This window comes from Ahaetulla prasina, chromosome 17 (genome assembly GCF_028640845.1).
Source record: "Ahaetulla prasina isolate Xishuangbanna chromosome 17, ASM2864084v1, whole genome shotgun sequence".
In the NCBI taxonomy this organism is placed as follows: domain Eukaryota; kingdom Metazoa; phylum Chordata; class Lepidosauria; order Squamata; family Colubridae; genus Ahaetulla; species Ahaetulla prasina.
In genome coordinates, this window is record NC_080555.1 from 6,816,792 (window position 1) to 6,833,101 (window position 16,310).

Genomic DNA, 16,310 nt, shown 5'->3' on the forward strand with positions numbered 1-16,310 from the left:
GGGGTATTTTAGGTTGGTCAATTTGACGGTTTTAATTCGGCCACTATTGAATAGGTATTTTAAATTGATTTTTAACTTTGTATACTTATTGCTTTTTATCTTGGCTGTACACCGCCCTGAGTCCTTCGGGAGAAGGGCGGTATAAAAGTTTAATTAATAAATAAATAAAATAAATAAATTTGTACCATTCCCATGGTCACGTGATCAAAATTCAGCTGCTTGGCAGTTGGCTCATATTTACGACGGTTGCAGACGATCCCAAGGGGGTCATGTGACCTGCTTTTGTGACCTTCTGACAGGCAAAGTCAATGGGGATGCCAGACCTAACGACCGTTTGGCTAACTTGACTGCCGCGATTCACTTAACGATGATGGCAAGGAAGGTCGCAAAATGAGGCAAAATTCACTTAACGAATGTTTCACTTAGCAAGATAAATTTTGGGCTCAGTTGCGGTCATAACTCAAGGACTACCTGTATGTCGGTCACCTCCTGAAGAACAGTTGTTGCAGATCAAGATGGTTTTCGACTTGCTTTTTTTTTTTTTTTTACGTGCTTTTGAACTGCTAGGTTGGCAGAAGCTGGGACAAGTCACAGGAGCTCATCCCCGTTACCCAGCGGCGCTAGGGATTCGAACCGCCGAACTGCCGACCTTTCGAATGACAAGCTCGGCGTCTTAGCCGCTGAGCCACCGCGTCCCCTATGGCTTTATAGTTGCAGCCAAACTTTCTCAAACCGTGTGTTTTGCAACAACAAGACAAGTTTTGTAAATACGGCGAGATCTGGCTAGGTCAAAATATTGAGTCGGTGTTTGAAATGTGGTTTGTTTGTTTTTCCCTTCCTTTTTTGCCCTGATACCTACCTTGGGTCATTGTGAAGTGTGGATTTGTTTCTCGGGTCTTTCATTCGCACCTTCTCCTGATACCGTCTGAGCAAGTCTCAACTTATTCCTACGATGGGCGGGTCTGCCAAAGGTTTTCTGAAGCCGTGAATCATCTCTTAAAGGATTTGTTCAAATGTCTTCCAGTAATAACAGTAGCACCGTCGGAAGGGACCTTTGGAGGTCATCTAGTCCAACCCCCTGCTCACGCAGGAGACCCTCTACCAGGGATTCGAACCGCTGACCTTTCTGATCGACAAGCTCAGTGTCCTAGCCACTGAGCCACCTAGTCACCTTAATAGGATCACCGTTACAGCTAGTCCTTGACTTACGTTGGCAGAAATATCCTTCTGGATTCAGTTCCAAGTGGGGGCTGGGAGGGAAAGACACTGGATTCATGGAAGTTGCTTGGAAAGATGGTTTTCAGTGGTGGACAGGATCACATGCCTTGAAGATTTGGGGTATACCTTCTCTGGGCTTTTGAATTTGAGCTTGTCTTCTGATTGGTTGTCAGACTCCCATGGGGCCATGCAGGGGTAACTTTGTAGGTTGTCTGTGTCCCAGGCTTGGTTGAGCCTTGTTGGGTGATGATGTAATGAAGGGGCTTTGGGCCAGGGGTCACTAACCTTTCAGATCTCAGGGACCAACTATATTCATAATTTTAAATTTTGCAGACCACTAGTATGATCTGCCTAATGATCATATGCCTGGGTGGGCATGGCTAGGTGGTTATGTGATTGGGTGGACGTGGTCAACTCGATGTCACGTTGAGAGGCGCACCTCGCCGACCTCTACTTGCCCCTCCCCTCCCAGCCCCTCCTCGCCTGCCCACCCACCCACCCGAGCTCCTCAGGGCCCCACAGGAAGCAGTTGCTGGAGCTAAGCAGCTGCCACAAGAGTTGGCAAAACAGCTCAGTTCTAATTGGATTTGACCGAGAAGGAGGCTCAGCAGAAGCACCTCACTGAGGACTACGAGCATAGGCTTTCCAAGCAGAGAGAAGATCTGCGGAAGTGCAAGGCCAAGTACTGGCACCTGGAGGCTCAGCGGGCTGAGATGGTCAGCCAGTTCCAGGCCATGATGCAGTCCTACTAGAACCAGGCCCTCCGGCTGTTCGCCACCAGCGGCACTTCCCTCCAGCCTTCACCCAAAGCCCCACACCAGGAGGCTGAAGCAGACCCCGAGTCGGAATATCTCATCCCCCCACACACAAAAAGACCCCGAAGGAGGAGACTGACTGCAGCAACACAACCATTCATTGCACATATCCGTCCCAGGAGCCGTAGTTTGAGGACCCCTGATTTAGTGCAATATAAAAAATGCAAACCATGTTTCTGCGGACCACCAAAATTTTCTCACGGACCACCAGTGGTCCACGGACCACCGGTTGGTGACTGCTGCTTTCGGCAATTCCTACTATGGCTCTGCCTGAAGGAAGTAGATCTATGTTATGTAGAATAGATTGGCCAGGGCCTTAAAAGTCCCATTGACAAAGGCTGGCGGGATGGAGGGGGCTGAGTTTCTGCCTCCCATTTAGGGGAAATATTCTGCCCTTTTTAAATATTTCCTAAAATACCTCATTTTCCTAGGAGAGAGGTGGGTGCGAACTTCCTACAATCGCAACCATTCAATTAGCGGCTGTTCAAAGTTATAACAGCGTGGAAAAAAGTGACTTATTATATAACCTGTCCTCCCCTTTCTGAGTATCCCGGCATTCTCACAATCACTTGATCAAAATTTCGGAGTCTTTTATTTATGAAGGTTGCAGTATCCCTGGGTGAGTCCCATTTCTTCCCTTCCCAGCCAGCTTCCGACAACAGAAGTCGATGGGGGAAGTTGGGTTCGGTTAACAACCATGTGTCTCACTTAACAGCTGTGGTGATTTGCTTAACAACGTGTCAAAAATGGCTGTCCAGTAGGGTGCAGCTTAGAATAGAATAGAATAGAATAGAATAGAATAGAATAGAATAGAATAGAATAGAATAGAATAGAATTTTTTTATTGGCCAAGTGTGATTGGACACACAAGGAATTTGTCTTGGTGCATATGCTCTCAGTGTACATAAAAGACAAGATACCTTCATCAAGGTACAACACAACACTTAATGATAGTCATAGGGTACAAATTTAAAACTTAATGATACAACACTTAATGATAGTTATACGGTACAAATAAGCCATCAGGAAACAATCACTATCAATATAGATCGTAAGGATACAAGCAACAAAGTTACAGTCATACAGTCATAAGTGGAATTACTTAACAACCACATCGCTTAGTTCCGATCCTAATGGCAATGCTATCTCGGGGACTACCTGTAACCCCATCTTTAGCCTATTTGTTCACTTTACATCTGGGTTTTGCTCTTTTTTTTTAAAAAAGAAATCTCTAGCAACCTACAGGACGAGTAAGTTTAAAACTTTAAAAGAGCACACTTTAGAATACTGCATCCATATTATAAAATCCACCATGTTATAAAAAAGATGTTGAGACTCTAGAAAGAGTGCGGAGAAGAGCAACCAAGATGATGAGGGGACTGGAGGTTAAAACATATGAAGAACGGTTGCAGGAACTGGGTATGTCTAGTTTAATGAAAAGAAGGGCTGGGGTGACAGGATAGCAGCCTTCCAGCATTTGAGGGGCTGCCCCAAAGAAGAGGGAGTCAAGCTATTCTCCAAAGCACCTGAAGGCAGGACAAGAAGCAACGGGTGGAAACTAATCAAGGAGAGAAGCAATCTGGAATTAAGGAGAAACTTCCTAACCATGAGAACAATTAACTAGTGGAACTGGTTCAAGAAGAAATTGGACAATCATTTGTTCGAAATAACATAGGATTTTCTGCTTGAGCAAGGGGTTGGACTAGAAGACCTCCAAAGTCCCTTCCAACTCTGTTATTCTATAAAATACCACTATGCTGAGCTACAAGAAGCATAATTTCTTCAAGATTCCAAGGTTTGATTTTAAAATAAAATAAAATTCCTTGCTACGTATTTTTTCCCCTCTCTCTCTCACACACACACATGTTAAAATTGACCACTGCAATTTTTACATTTGCCCAGGGTTATTCTGGGAAGCGGCCAAAATAGCAAGCAGATCATTAACTTCTCCTTAGCTGGAGGAAATGCAAAATAGAACACACCTTTATGCCCACCTGGCATTTTACTTTTTATGAATTCTGCACACCGGATGAATGCTGGTCCAAGGCATTTCCCTAGATGCAGTAAAGTGGAATAAATAACGTTTCATTGGCTTGAGGTTTTCATGTTTGCTTCTTTCCTTTTATGTAGGGGTAAGCAAGGATGGGACGCGGTGACTCAGTGGCTAAGACGCTGAGCTTGTCGATCGAAAGGTCGGCAGTTCAGCGGTTCGAATCCCTAGTGCTGCGTCACGGGGTGAGGTCCCATGACTTGTCCCAGCTTCTGCCAACCTAGCAGTTCGAAAGCAGGTAAAAAAAATGCAAGTAGAAAAATAGGGACCACTTTTGGTGGGAAGGGAACAGCGTTTTCTGTGCGCCTTTGGCGTTGAGTCACGCCGGCCACATGACCACGGAGACGTCTTCGGACAGTGCTGGCTCTTCAGCTTTGAAACGGAGATGAGCACCGCCCCCTAGAGTCGGGAACGACTAGCACATACATGCCAGGGGAACCTTTACCTTTAAGCAAGGGTATTCGTGATTGTCCCACAGGTTTTTTTTCCAAGAGGCTACTGGACTTTCTGATTTTCTTTGGAGACGTTTCGCTTCTCATCCAAGAAGCTGCTTCTTCTTCCTCAGAGTTGAGGTTTGGGACAGCCATGACCTGGATGACTGAGAATCCCCACAGACAAGGATCATGATGATAGGCAGGAGAAATACTGAAAATACTGAAGTGGGTGGAGGGTGAGATTTATTGATTATTTATTGCCAGGGTCAAAAGTAAAACCTACCTACTTGAACGGATTCCTAATTACAGGGAGTCCTCGACTTCTGACCGCAAGTGGGACTAGAATTTCCGTTGCTAAGCAAGGTGGAGTTTTGGACTGAGTCGCACCTGATTTTATGAACTTTTTCGCCACCGTTGTTAAGCAAAACGCTGCGGCTGTTAAGTGAATCAAGGGGTTGTTAGGGCGCTTTGCAGAGCGAAAGGGGCAGAATATAAATTTAATCGATCAATACCAGCCGGTTGCCAACTGTAACAGTTGTAAGTGTGAGGATTGGTTGTAAGTTACTTTTTTTCCCCCGTGGTAACTTCGAACGGTCGCTAGGGAAGTGGTTCTAAGTCAAGGACTGCCTTACTTAGAGACACATCGCTGTAATTCTCTTGACAGTTTGCATTTGAGCCTGATTAGGTGGCTCAGTGGCTAAGACGCTGAGTTTGTCGATCAAAAAGGTTGGAAGTTCGGCGGTTTGAATCCCTAGTTCAGGTCTCCTGCGTGAACAGGGGGGGTTGGACTAGATGACCTCCACGGTCCCTTCCAACTCTGTTACTGTTAACTGTTTCTTCTGGTCTTCCTAGCTCAGCCTGGAGCCCTAGAATTTCCTGGTGGTGTCTCATCCAAGCCTTAGCCAACCCAACCTGCCTTCATTTAACTCAGGTAAGGTCAGCGCTAACCGAGTTCAACCAATTGCTTTTTTCGCACCCACTTCAACGCATAGACACCACCTTAAAATAGATGGGAAGGTACTCAACTGCTCCTTGGAGGTATAGGGCCAAAATGGGATGGACCAGTTTTGGAGACACTGTCTGAAAGCCACTCCAGGCGATTTGGCGAATTTTTCGCCTTTTGAAAGGTGGCAATGTTATTTCGAACTTTTGAATCTTAAATTAATTTTGATTTTAATGTTAATTTTATCCTTTGTTGTATATATATATATATATATATCCTTATGATTTACATTGATATATTGATCATCAATTGTGTTGTAAATGTTGTACCTTGATGAACGTATCTTTTCTTTTATGTACACTGAGACCATATGCACCAAGACAAATTCCTTGTGTGTCCAATCACACTTGGCCAATAAAAATTCTATTCTATTCTATTCTATATATTGATTACATTGTACGCAGAGCGCCCAGAACTCCTCTCTAAGGGAGATGGGCAGATTAAAAAAAAGAGAGGGAGGGAGGGAGCGCAGAAGGAAGGAAGGAAAGAAAGGAGGGTGAAGGGAGGGAGGAAGAAAGGAAGAAGGGAGAAAAGAAAGGAAGGACAGAAGGAAGGAAAGAAGGGAAGATGAAAAGGAGGGAGGGAGCACAAAAGGAAGGAAAGAAAGAAAGAGGGCGGAGGGAGGGAGGGAGGAAGAAAGGAAGGAGGGAGCGCAGAAGGAAGGAAAGAAAGAAAGAGGGTGGAGGGAGGGAGGGAGGAAGAAAGGAAGGAGGGAGAAAAGGAAGGAAGGAAAGAAGGGAGGATGAAAAGGACGGAGGGAGCGCAGAAGGAAGGAAGGGAGGAGGATGAAAGGAGGGAGGGAGGAGGAAAGGAAGGAAGGAAAAAAGGGAGAATGAAAGAAGGAGGGAGGGAGGGCTGAAGGAAGGAAAGGAAGGAGGAGAGGAAGGCAGGGAGGGAGGAAGGAAAGGGGATGAAAGAAGGAAGGAGGGAGGATGAAAGGAAGGAAGGAAAGAGGGAGAGAGGGCAGAAGGAAGGAAGAAAGTTTGCTTATCTTTGTCAGTCTTCCACACTGCTTCATCAACCATCAGCCTCTCACCCCTTAGGGCAATTGTTAAACGACTCACCTAATTTCATGACTTTTTTGGCTATGGTGGTTAAGCCCATCCCCGCGGTTGTTAAACAAATCCAGCTTCCTTCTTTGGCTTCCCTTGTCGGAAGCCGGCTGGGAAGGTCGCCAATGACAACCCCGTGGCCCCTGGGATGTGGTCTCAATTGCACGGTCGCTAAACTGAACGGTCGTAAGCCCGAGAACCCGCAAAACAATCTTCCCTTACTCTTCCTAAACCTCTGGGGCGGTGATCTTGGATCCCAGCTTCTGAGACAGATGAAGAGCTGGCAGGAAAAAGGATCGGCCCCCTTGGCTTTCGTTCAACAGGGATAGCCATGCAGGCAGGAATTCAGAGAGAGAGAGAGAGTGTCCCTTTTGGGCTTCTGACGCTTGGAAACTGGAATGCCAAGAATACAACAGGTGGCATTTAATGGGTATTGGGAGAAACCGGTGCCAGTGAGTGCCATGCTTGGTTGAAAAGACTGCTAGATCTGGACCGAACCCGGTCTGTTTCCAAAAAAACAAAGATCTCAGCCTATGGAACCAACTTTCGACTTTTTTTTTTCTTTTCTTTTTTGCCGTGATTTCAAAGCCCCGATTTCTCTCTTCAGATTTTCTCCAAAGCCTTGCCCCCTGCTTTGCAATCATGAGGGCCAGAAACTTGGAAGGAAGGAAGGAAATTCATTTCTTTGCCCGCCACGGCAAGATTTGGTTATTCTCGTTTTGTTTTTTAATTTTTTTTATTGTTTTAATGTGATACACAATCTGACAAACACGCAACATATAAATATTTCCTATTTCTAAACGGCGTTTCTTAGTGGTCTTCTTTCGCTTTTATACCTTTTTTTTTTTAATTTGCATTTATATCCCGCCCTTCTCCGAAGACTCAGGGCGGCTTACACTATGTTAGCAATAGTCTTCATCCTATTTGTATATTTATATACAAAGTCAGCTTATTGCCCCCCCAACAATCTGGGTCCTCATTTTACCTACCTTATAAAGGATGGAAGGCTGAGTCAACCTTGGGCCTGGTGGGACTAGAACCTGCAGGAATTGCAAGCAGCTGTGTTAATAACAGACTGTCTTAGCAGTCTGAGCCACCAGAGACCCCTTTCCTCCCCTAATCACATTTGTTAGTTTATTTTCTTTCTTATCCCCTTTTCTTTATTTACATTAAATTATCTAATACTAATAGCTTTACTTTTCTAGATTCTTATATATTCATTATTTACATATTATACATGTCTAATACATTCTGTACCTTCTAATTTCTCCCCTTTATTTTTTTCCCTTTAAGCTTGTTTTTTTTTTTTAAATCCTTCGTTCCTGTAACATCTGCCTGTTTTCTTCATGTAGGGAAGGAGAAAGGAGGGAGGGGGACTCTTTGGAATGACCTAAATTCAACAATTGAAATTCCTTAGGGACTCCGACTTGCGCGAGGTTATCTTGCTGAATTGCAAGCTTTCCTAGGGAAGTTCCAGGATTTTGAAGGACATTCCTTATATAAAACAGATGTTCTCGTCAGCAAACACGTAGACATGTTTAATACAGCAGCAGCGGTCACCATGCCAACTCCTTAATTTAATAATTTGATCTTCACGCTGGCAGGCTTTCATTCTGTGGCTGGTTTATAAAGCCATTTTCGTGCAGGCCTGCTTTATAAACCATGGTTTGTGGCTGAGCCAAGTCATTGGCCATAATAGGGCCGTAATAGGGCTGTAATAGTTCAAGCTGTTAGAAGCCTGTTATTAGAACACAGCAGCCTGCAATTACTGCAGGTTCAAGCCCGGCCCGAGGTTGACTCAGCCTTCCATCCTTTATAAGGTAGGTAAAATGAGGACCCAGATTGTTGGGGGGGCAATAAGTTGACTTTGTAAAATATACAAATAGAATGAGACTATTGCCTTATACACTGTAAGCCGCCCTGAGTCTTCGGAGAAGGGCGGGATATAAATGTAAATTAAAAAAAAATAATAATAAATAAATTGTGGCTTATTTAACAAGAGCAGGCTGAGGTTCCACAATGGGGTATAGATGCATCACGTCATAGCTTGCTTGAACTCTAAACCGCTCGGCTGGCTCGAAAATTAAGTCATAAATCACGTTAATGCTTTACAATGCTACAAAGTTCACTTAACAACTGTATGCTCACTTAACAACCATGGGTTTTGCATAACAACCCACGGTAAAAATAGCCGTGAAACCAGCTCTAATCGCAGGATGACTTTTATCTCCAGCCCAACTTCAATCATGGTTGCTAACCGCATAACTTAGCGACCGAAATTCTGAGCCCAATTGTGGCCGTAAGTCAAGGACCGTCCATATTGCTTTCTTTTCACTTCTGATCTGAGGTCGTAATAAATTCTGTCATTTTTTTGTGTGTGTGCATATTTTGTGTGCATATTTTATTAGACCTGCGACCTAATAAAGCTCCTTGTCTTTATTTTGGATATTCTGTGCGGTTAACGCTTTCGATTTCTTTCCAGTAACCATGAGGACTAGAGGCTTGAACATAATAGATACCAACTATGATGTTGTTTTCCTACCAACTAGAATGTGTAACAGTAACAGAGTTGGAAGGGGCCCTTGGAGGTCATCTAGTCCAACCCCCTGCTCACGCAACAGACCTGTACTAGGGATTCGAACCGCCAAACTGCCGACCTTTCTGATCGACAAGCTTAGCCACTGGGCCACCTATTTTTATTTTATTTTATTTATTTATTTTGTCACAACAGTATATATAAGCATAAGCATGAAAGTAACTATATAATATATAAGCATATATATAAGCATAAGTATGTAATAACTATATAAATTGGATATAATGAAAGGAAACAATAGGACAGGAATGGTAGGCACGCTTGTGCTCTTATGCACGCCCGTTACAGACCTCTTAGGAATGGGGTGAGGTCAATAGTGGACAGTTTTTGGTTAAAGCTTTGGGGATTTTGGGAAGAGACCACAGAGTCAGGTAGTGTGTTCCAAGTATTTACAACTCTGTTACTGAAGTTATATTTCTGCAATCAAGATTGGAGCGGTTCACATTAAGCTTAAATCTATTGTGTGCTTGTGTATTATTGCGATTGAAGCTGAAGTAGTCTTCAACAGGAAGGACATTGTAATAGATGGTTCTATGAGTTAAACTCAGGTCATGTCGAAGGCGGTGGAGTTCTAAGTTTTCTAAACCCAGGATTTCAAGTCTGGTGGCATAAGGTATTTTGTTGTATTCAGAGGAGTGGAGAACTCTTTTTGTAAAAAAACAACAACCAACCAGGCTGTATCTCCTCTCTTGCCTCTTTCAGGGAATTTGATTACTTGGATAATCCACCAAGATGTCGGAAGAGGTCATAGTCCCAATTTATTGTACCGGAGTCTCGGCTCAAGTCCAGAAGCAACGGGCCAAAGAGCTGGGTTTGGGGAAACATGAGAACGCAGTCAAGCACTTGGGTCAGGATTTCGAGAGGCTTCACAGCGAATGCCTGCAGAACGGGAGCCTCTTCCGGGACGAAACCTTCCCTGCCACGGCCTCTTCGCTGGGGTTCAAGGAACTGGGGCCGAATTCTTCGAAGACCTACGGAGTCAAGTGGAAACGCCCAACGGTGAGTCTTGAATTTTTAAGGAGGCAGAACCCTTCTTGGACCGGGATTCCCTATGCACAGTCACTCACGCCCTCGTCACTTCCTGCCTGGATTACTGCAACGCTCTCTACATGGAGCTCCCCTTGAAGAGTACCCGGAGGCTTCAACTGGTCCAGAATGCAGCCGCGTGGGTGATTGAGGGAGCGGCTTGAAGCTCCCATATAACACCTATCCTGCGCAGGCTGCACTGGCTTCCGGTTGCCTTCCGGGTGCAATTCAAGGTGTTGGTTATCACCTTTAAAGTGCTCCATGGCTTAGGACCGGGTTACTTACGGGACCGCCTGCTGCTACCGGTGGCCTCCCATCGACCAGTGCGCTCCCACAGAGAGGGTCTCCTCAGGGTGCCGTCGGCCAGACAATGTTGACTGGCGACTCCCAGGGGGAGGGCCTTCTCTGCAGGGGCTCCAACCCTCTGGAACGAGCTACCCTCAGGGATACGCCAACTCCCTGGCCTCCGGGCCTTCCGGCGTGAGTTGAAGACTCTTTTATTTCATCGTGCAGGACTGGCCTAATAGTTTTTTAATGGGTTTTTTTTAATAGTTTTTAGAATTTTCAGCCTATTTAAATTAATCTTTTAAATTTGTTTTTAATTTTTATATTTGTTGTTCTTAGTTGGCTGTAAACCACCCTGAGTCCTTCGGGAGAAGGGCGGTATAGAAATTGAAATAATAATATAAAATAAATAAAATAAAATTCATCTTTTTAAAAGAACTTTTTTTGTTTCTCTGGAGGGGTCCTGGGCTTCAAAAATTTTAGCAAGGGGTTCTCTGCCCAGTTGCTGGGTGGGCGTGGCCATGGTGGGCGTGGCCTAGTCGGCCTCCTGCACCATGGGGTGGGGGGGCGTTTTGCCCTCCAAACTTTCAGTAGGCACATTTTTCGCCCTCCCCGAGCCTCCGCGCACGCCCTGCACTTACCTGCATCCAAAACGGGCCGCGTGGGGACTCCTGGGAGGGGTGGGGTGGGATCGGGTGGGCAGGGCCAGCCAGGAGTGGGATTTGGGGGTTCTCTGAACTGCACCGAATCTTAACTAGAGGTTCTCCCGAACCCCCTGCGAACTTCAAGCAGCCCACCTCTGGTCCTGGGTGGTCTCTAGGTCGCGAATGACGATCGCACGACCGCAATGTCCATAAATCTGAGCCGGTTGCCAAGCATTTAGATTGTGAACCATGGGGCCACGGGGGGTTGGGGTGGGGTGGGGGTCCGACAGTCGTAACTTTAAAGTCGCTTTTTCCAAAGCCGCGGTAAATTTCAAACCGTCATTATATGATTATAAGTCAGAGGCTATCTGTTGTTTGAAAAGTGACTAGGCGGGTTCAGGCGCGATCTAGTCCAGGGGTCTCCAACCTTGGTCCCTTTAAGACTTGTGGACTTCAACTCCCAGAGTCCCTCAGCCAGCAAAGCTGGCTGAGGAACTCTGGGAGTTGAAGTCCACAAGTCTTAAAGGGACCAACGTTGGAGACCCCTGATCTAGCCTACCTGAAAGCTATGAATACGGATGGCCTGTGGATTAATTCTTGGATCAGAGACAGGAGGTGGTCAATGCCCACTTCAGGGGAGGGCTTGGGGGTTCCCTGAGGACATCCAGCTGATCCCTTTCGGGCTCAAATGGTACCAGATGTAGCCAGTGTTCTCAAGTTAGTCTGCCATTTAACAGCTTTGTCTCTTTGAACCTTTCAGGAAATGTGCCGAAACCCACTTTTCATTATAGATGGCGCCACACGGACCGATGTCTGTCAAGGAGCTCTGGGTGAGTGGCGAGACCTGCAGCCACATGGGTTTCCACATCCCTGGGCCCTTTGCTGTCTTTTCCCCCCAATCAGACGGGAGTTGAAAAGCTTAAGGAAAGTAACCTAGAACTAAGGAGGGATTTCCTGACGGTGAGAACAATTAACCAGTGGAACGGCTTGCCAGCAGAAGCGGTGGGTGCTCCATCCCTGGAGGCTTTTAAAAAGAGATTGGACAACCATTTGTCAGGAATAGAATTGGAATTGGAATTGGAATTGGAATTGGAATTGGAATTGGAATTGGAATTGGAATTGGAATGGAATGGAATACAGTAGAATACAATAGAATAAGAGAAAATATGGAATGGAATGGAATAGAATAGAATAGAATAGAATAGAATAAGAGAAAATATGGAATGGAATAGAATGGAATGGAATGGAATGGAATGGAATAGAATAGAATAGAATAGAATAGAATAGAATAGAATAGAATAGAGAAAATATGGAATAGAATAGAATAGAATAGAATAGAATAGAATAGAATAGAATAGAATAGAATAGAATAGAATAGAATAGAATAGAATAGAGGAATGGAATGGAATGGAATTAGAATATAATAGAATAACAGAGTTGGAAGGGACCTTGGAGGTCTTCTAGTCCAACCCCCTGCCCAGGCAGGAAACCCTACACCACTTCAGACAAATGGTTGTCCAACCTCTTCTTAAAAACTTCCAGTGTTGGAGCATTCACAACTTCTGGAGGCAAATTGTTCCACTGATTAATTGTTCTAACTGTCAGGAAATTTCTCCTTAGTTCTAGGTTGCTTCTCTCCTTGATTAGTTTCCACCCATTGCTTCTTGTTCTGCCCTCAGGTGCTTTGGAAAATAGTTTGACTCCCTCTTCTTTGTGGCAACCCCTGAGATATTGGAAGACTGCTATCATGTCTCCCCTAGTCCTTCTTTTCATTAAACTAGACATACCGAATTCCTGCATCCGTTCTTCATATGTTTTAGCCTCCATCTTTGTTGCTCTTCTCTGCACTCTTTCTAGAGTCTCAACATCCTTTTTACATCGTGGCGACTAAAACTGAATGCAATATTCCAAGTGTGGCCTTAGCAAGGCATTATAAAGTGGTATTAACACTTCACGTGAACTTTCCACCCATTGCTTCTTGTTCTACCCTCAGGTGCTTTGGAGAATAGCTTGGACTCCCTCTTCTTTGTGGCAACCCGAGATATTGGAATACTGCTATCATGTCTCCCTTAGTCCTTCTTTTCATTAAACCAGGCATACCCAGAATGATGTAGGGTCTCCTGCTTGAGCAGGAGGTTGGACTAGAAGACCTCCATGGTCCCTTTAGTATAACACTTCAGACAAAACAGCTGCCCAGTTTCTTCTTGAAAACTTCCACTGTTGGAGCACCCTCAACTTCTGGAGGCCCTGTCGCGAAATTCCTTCTTAGTGCCCGGTTGGATTTACTTTGGAACAGCTTCCACCCATTGCTTCTGGCCTCAGCAGCAGTTATAGGAGTTTTTTTTTTGCCCACCGGTTGCTTCCACACCCTTTTTTGCCACTCCACCCTGGGGCAACAAGCTGTTGTGTCTCGTCCGATCTCACCACCACAGCCGGGGTCTGCTTATCTGCTTCCGAACGCTGAAGAATGTCCTAGCATGCCTCCCGGCCCCAGCCCTGGCTCCATGCCTAGGCAGGCTGAGGAGGGGGCATCTCCCAGCCCCAGCCCTGGCTCCATGCCCAGACAGGCCGAGGAGGAAGAAGTGCCTCCAGCCCCCAGCTCTGGCTCCATGCCCAGGCAAACGGAGCAACTAGACCCCTCCCCCTCCCCCACAGCATGTGAGCCTGAGGGAGGTCAATTACCAACAGCTGCCGACTGGAGTGACCCTCGCTTCAGAAGACTTGATAGACGGAGGCAACAGAAGGAAGGAAGGGGCAGGCCTGGATAAGTGCTGAGTCATGGAGCCACACCCCATGGCCTATATAAAGGACCTGCTTTCTGGCAGTCTCTGAGTCAGGCAAAGTCTAAACCTATCTTGCTGAAGTCACTTTCTGGTCTCCTGCCTGCCCTGAGGACTTTGCTAGGACTTTGGCAGAGCTGCAGAGGCACACCTGATTTGGATTTCCCTGACCCGGCCGTCAGCGGAGGAGTGGGACACGACACAAGCCAACTTTGGGGCTAAGCAACAGGTTGCAGCTTGTGATAATTCCAGACACGGTTGGCAGTTCCGCCGCCCCTCTATAGTCCTCCCGACCGATTGCGGACCCAGAAAAATGCTTTTAAAAGTAAAAAAAAAAAAAAAGCCTCTGATGATCAGGCAGCTCAGCTGGGATCATCAGAGCCTTTTTTTTTAACCTTTTAAAAGCATTTTTTTTACAACCTATTTGGCAGAAGAGGTGGTTAAAAAAATGCTTTTCAAAATAAAAAATAAAAGGCTCTGACGGTCGCGCGGCTCAGCTGGGCATGGGCGGGGGGGGCAGGGATTTTTGCTACCAGTTCACGGAACCACCCGCCACCATCGCTACCGGATCACCCGATCCGGTCTGAACCGGGTGTCAAGGTTCCAGAAATACCTCTTCTGCGTAAAAGAAACTCGGAGGTATTTCTTTTCCAGAGTTCTTTACTAGCATAAGGAGACTGTCACACGATGAGTGCAATTCCAAAACTGAAGTTACGGATTCTTTTCCCAGTTATACAAACCCCAAGAGTCCCACCCCCCTGACCCCTTTGATGGTCACATGGTCCCACGTTCTTCCAGTTCATTCGAATATCTTCTTGCCACTCTTCCTGCAGATGTGAACACCATCCGACCTTGACCGCTTGAAGAATGTTACCATACCCCTCAACCCCCCTTCTCCCCTCAGGGGGAAAAAATGTGGCAGCGTCTGGAACGCTGGAAGTCTAATATGGTTTCCAGGCCTGACACCGGGATCATTTCACCCTGCTCTGCTCCCATCCCTGTTATTCTATGTTCTAATTTTTATTGACCTCTTCTGGATAGCCGGCTGAATTTTCTGGTATCGCTCTCTCTCTCTCTCTCTAGGAGACTGTTGGCTGTTAGCTGCCATTGCGTCACTCACACTGAACGACCCCCTTCTCCATCGCGTGGTCCCCCACGGACAAAGCTTTCAGAACGGGTATGCTGGTATCTTCCACTTCCAGGTAAATACCTCTCACCGATCCTTTGTTCCAGGTCCCACGGATTTGTTTCCTCTTTTCTTTTTGAAATTTTGAAATTGCTTATTTGTAGCCTATGACTATCATTAAGTGTTGTAAGTGTTATACCTTGATGAAGGTCTCTTTTCTTTTACGTACTCCGAGAGCATCTGCACCAAGATAAATTCCTTGTGTGTCCAATCACACTTGGCCAATAAAAATTCCATTCTATTCTATTCTTGAAATACAAGCAGGGTGTACTACCCCTGCGAGGTAGTCCAGAGAAGAATTACAACCAGGAGTTCCATAGCTCTATATTCATCATAACGTTCCCTTGAGTCTTGCGAGTCTGATGGTGCATTTCCCCATTGCCCTTAAAGTGAGAAAAACTACAGTTAGTCCTTAACTTACAACCATTCACTTAGTGGCCGTTCAAAAGCTACGACGGCGCTGAAAAAATGTGACTTAGGACCGTATTTGACAGCTATGAACTTTGCAGCGTCCTCATGGTCACGGGATCGAAATCCAGACGCTTGGCAACCGTCTCATAGTTATGACGGTTGCTGTGTCCCAAGATCACGCGATCCCCTTTTGCGATCTGCTGAAAAGCCAAATCAAGGCGGGAGCCGAATTCACTTAACAACCGCGTTACTAACTTAACCACTGCAGTGATTCGCTTAACCACGGTGGCAAGAAAGTTCGTAAAACGGGGCAGAATTTATTTAACAACAGAAAATTTGGGTTTGGTTGTGGTTGTAGATCGAGGACTACCCTTATTGACTGAAGGCGCTTTTAAAAAAGGCCGAGATTGTTGGTTTAGCACAGTTGCACGATTGTGGACTCTTATCGCAAGTTTCTTTAATAGAGCAGCCATTGAGTATGGCTGACCATAAATTTTGGATTCTTGACTTCTTTTTGTCTTCTGAAAAACAGATCTGGCAGTTTGGGGAATGGATAGACGTGGTGGTGGACGATTTGCTCCCGACAAAAGACGGCAAGCTGGTATTCGTTCATTCTGCCGAAGGGAACGAGTTCTGGAGCGCCCTGCTCGAAAAAGCTTATGCCAAGTATGTATCGTTTTATTTTTGATACACACACACACACACCATATTTTTCGGAGTATAAGACGCACCTTAGTTGTGGGGGATGTTTCCTTGGTTGTGAGCTCTGTGCCTTGCTTTTTTTAATTTTTTTTTCTGCCTCTGAAACTCT

The 16,310-nt window shown here is 45.6% G+C and overlaps 1 protein-coding gene across 7 annotated transcripts in view; it reads left to right on the forward strand.

The window, feature by feature from the left end:
* The window catches only part of CAPN1 (calpain 1), a 43,318-nt gene that overhangs the window by 3,075 nt on the left and 23,933 nt on the right, over positions 1–16,310 (forward strand). For 5 of the 7 annotated variants that reach the window (XM_058160156.1, XM_058160150.1, XM_058160151.1 and 2 more), the window contains exons 2-6: positions 5,369–5,447; positions 9,870–10,166; positions 11,883–11,952; positions 14,986–15,104; positions 16,032–16,165. In XM_058160156.1, the coding sequence (XP_058016139.1) occupies positions 9,900–10,166; positions 11,883–11,952; positions 14,986–15,104; positions 16,032–16,165 (590 nt within the window). In that variant the 5' untranslated portion in view covers positions 5,369–5,447; positions 9,870–9,899. The remainder of the gene's footprint in view (positions 1–5,368; positions 5,448–9,869; positions 10,167–11,882; positions 11,953–14,985; positions 15,105–16,031; positions 16,166–16,310) is intronic. The other 2 variants (XM_058160154.1, XM_058160153.1) reach the window with 2 other exon arrangements.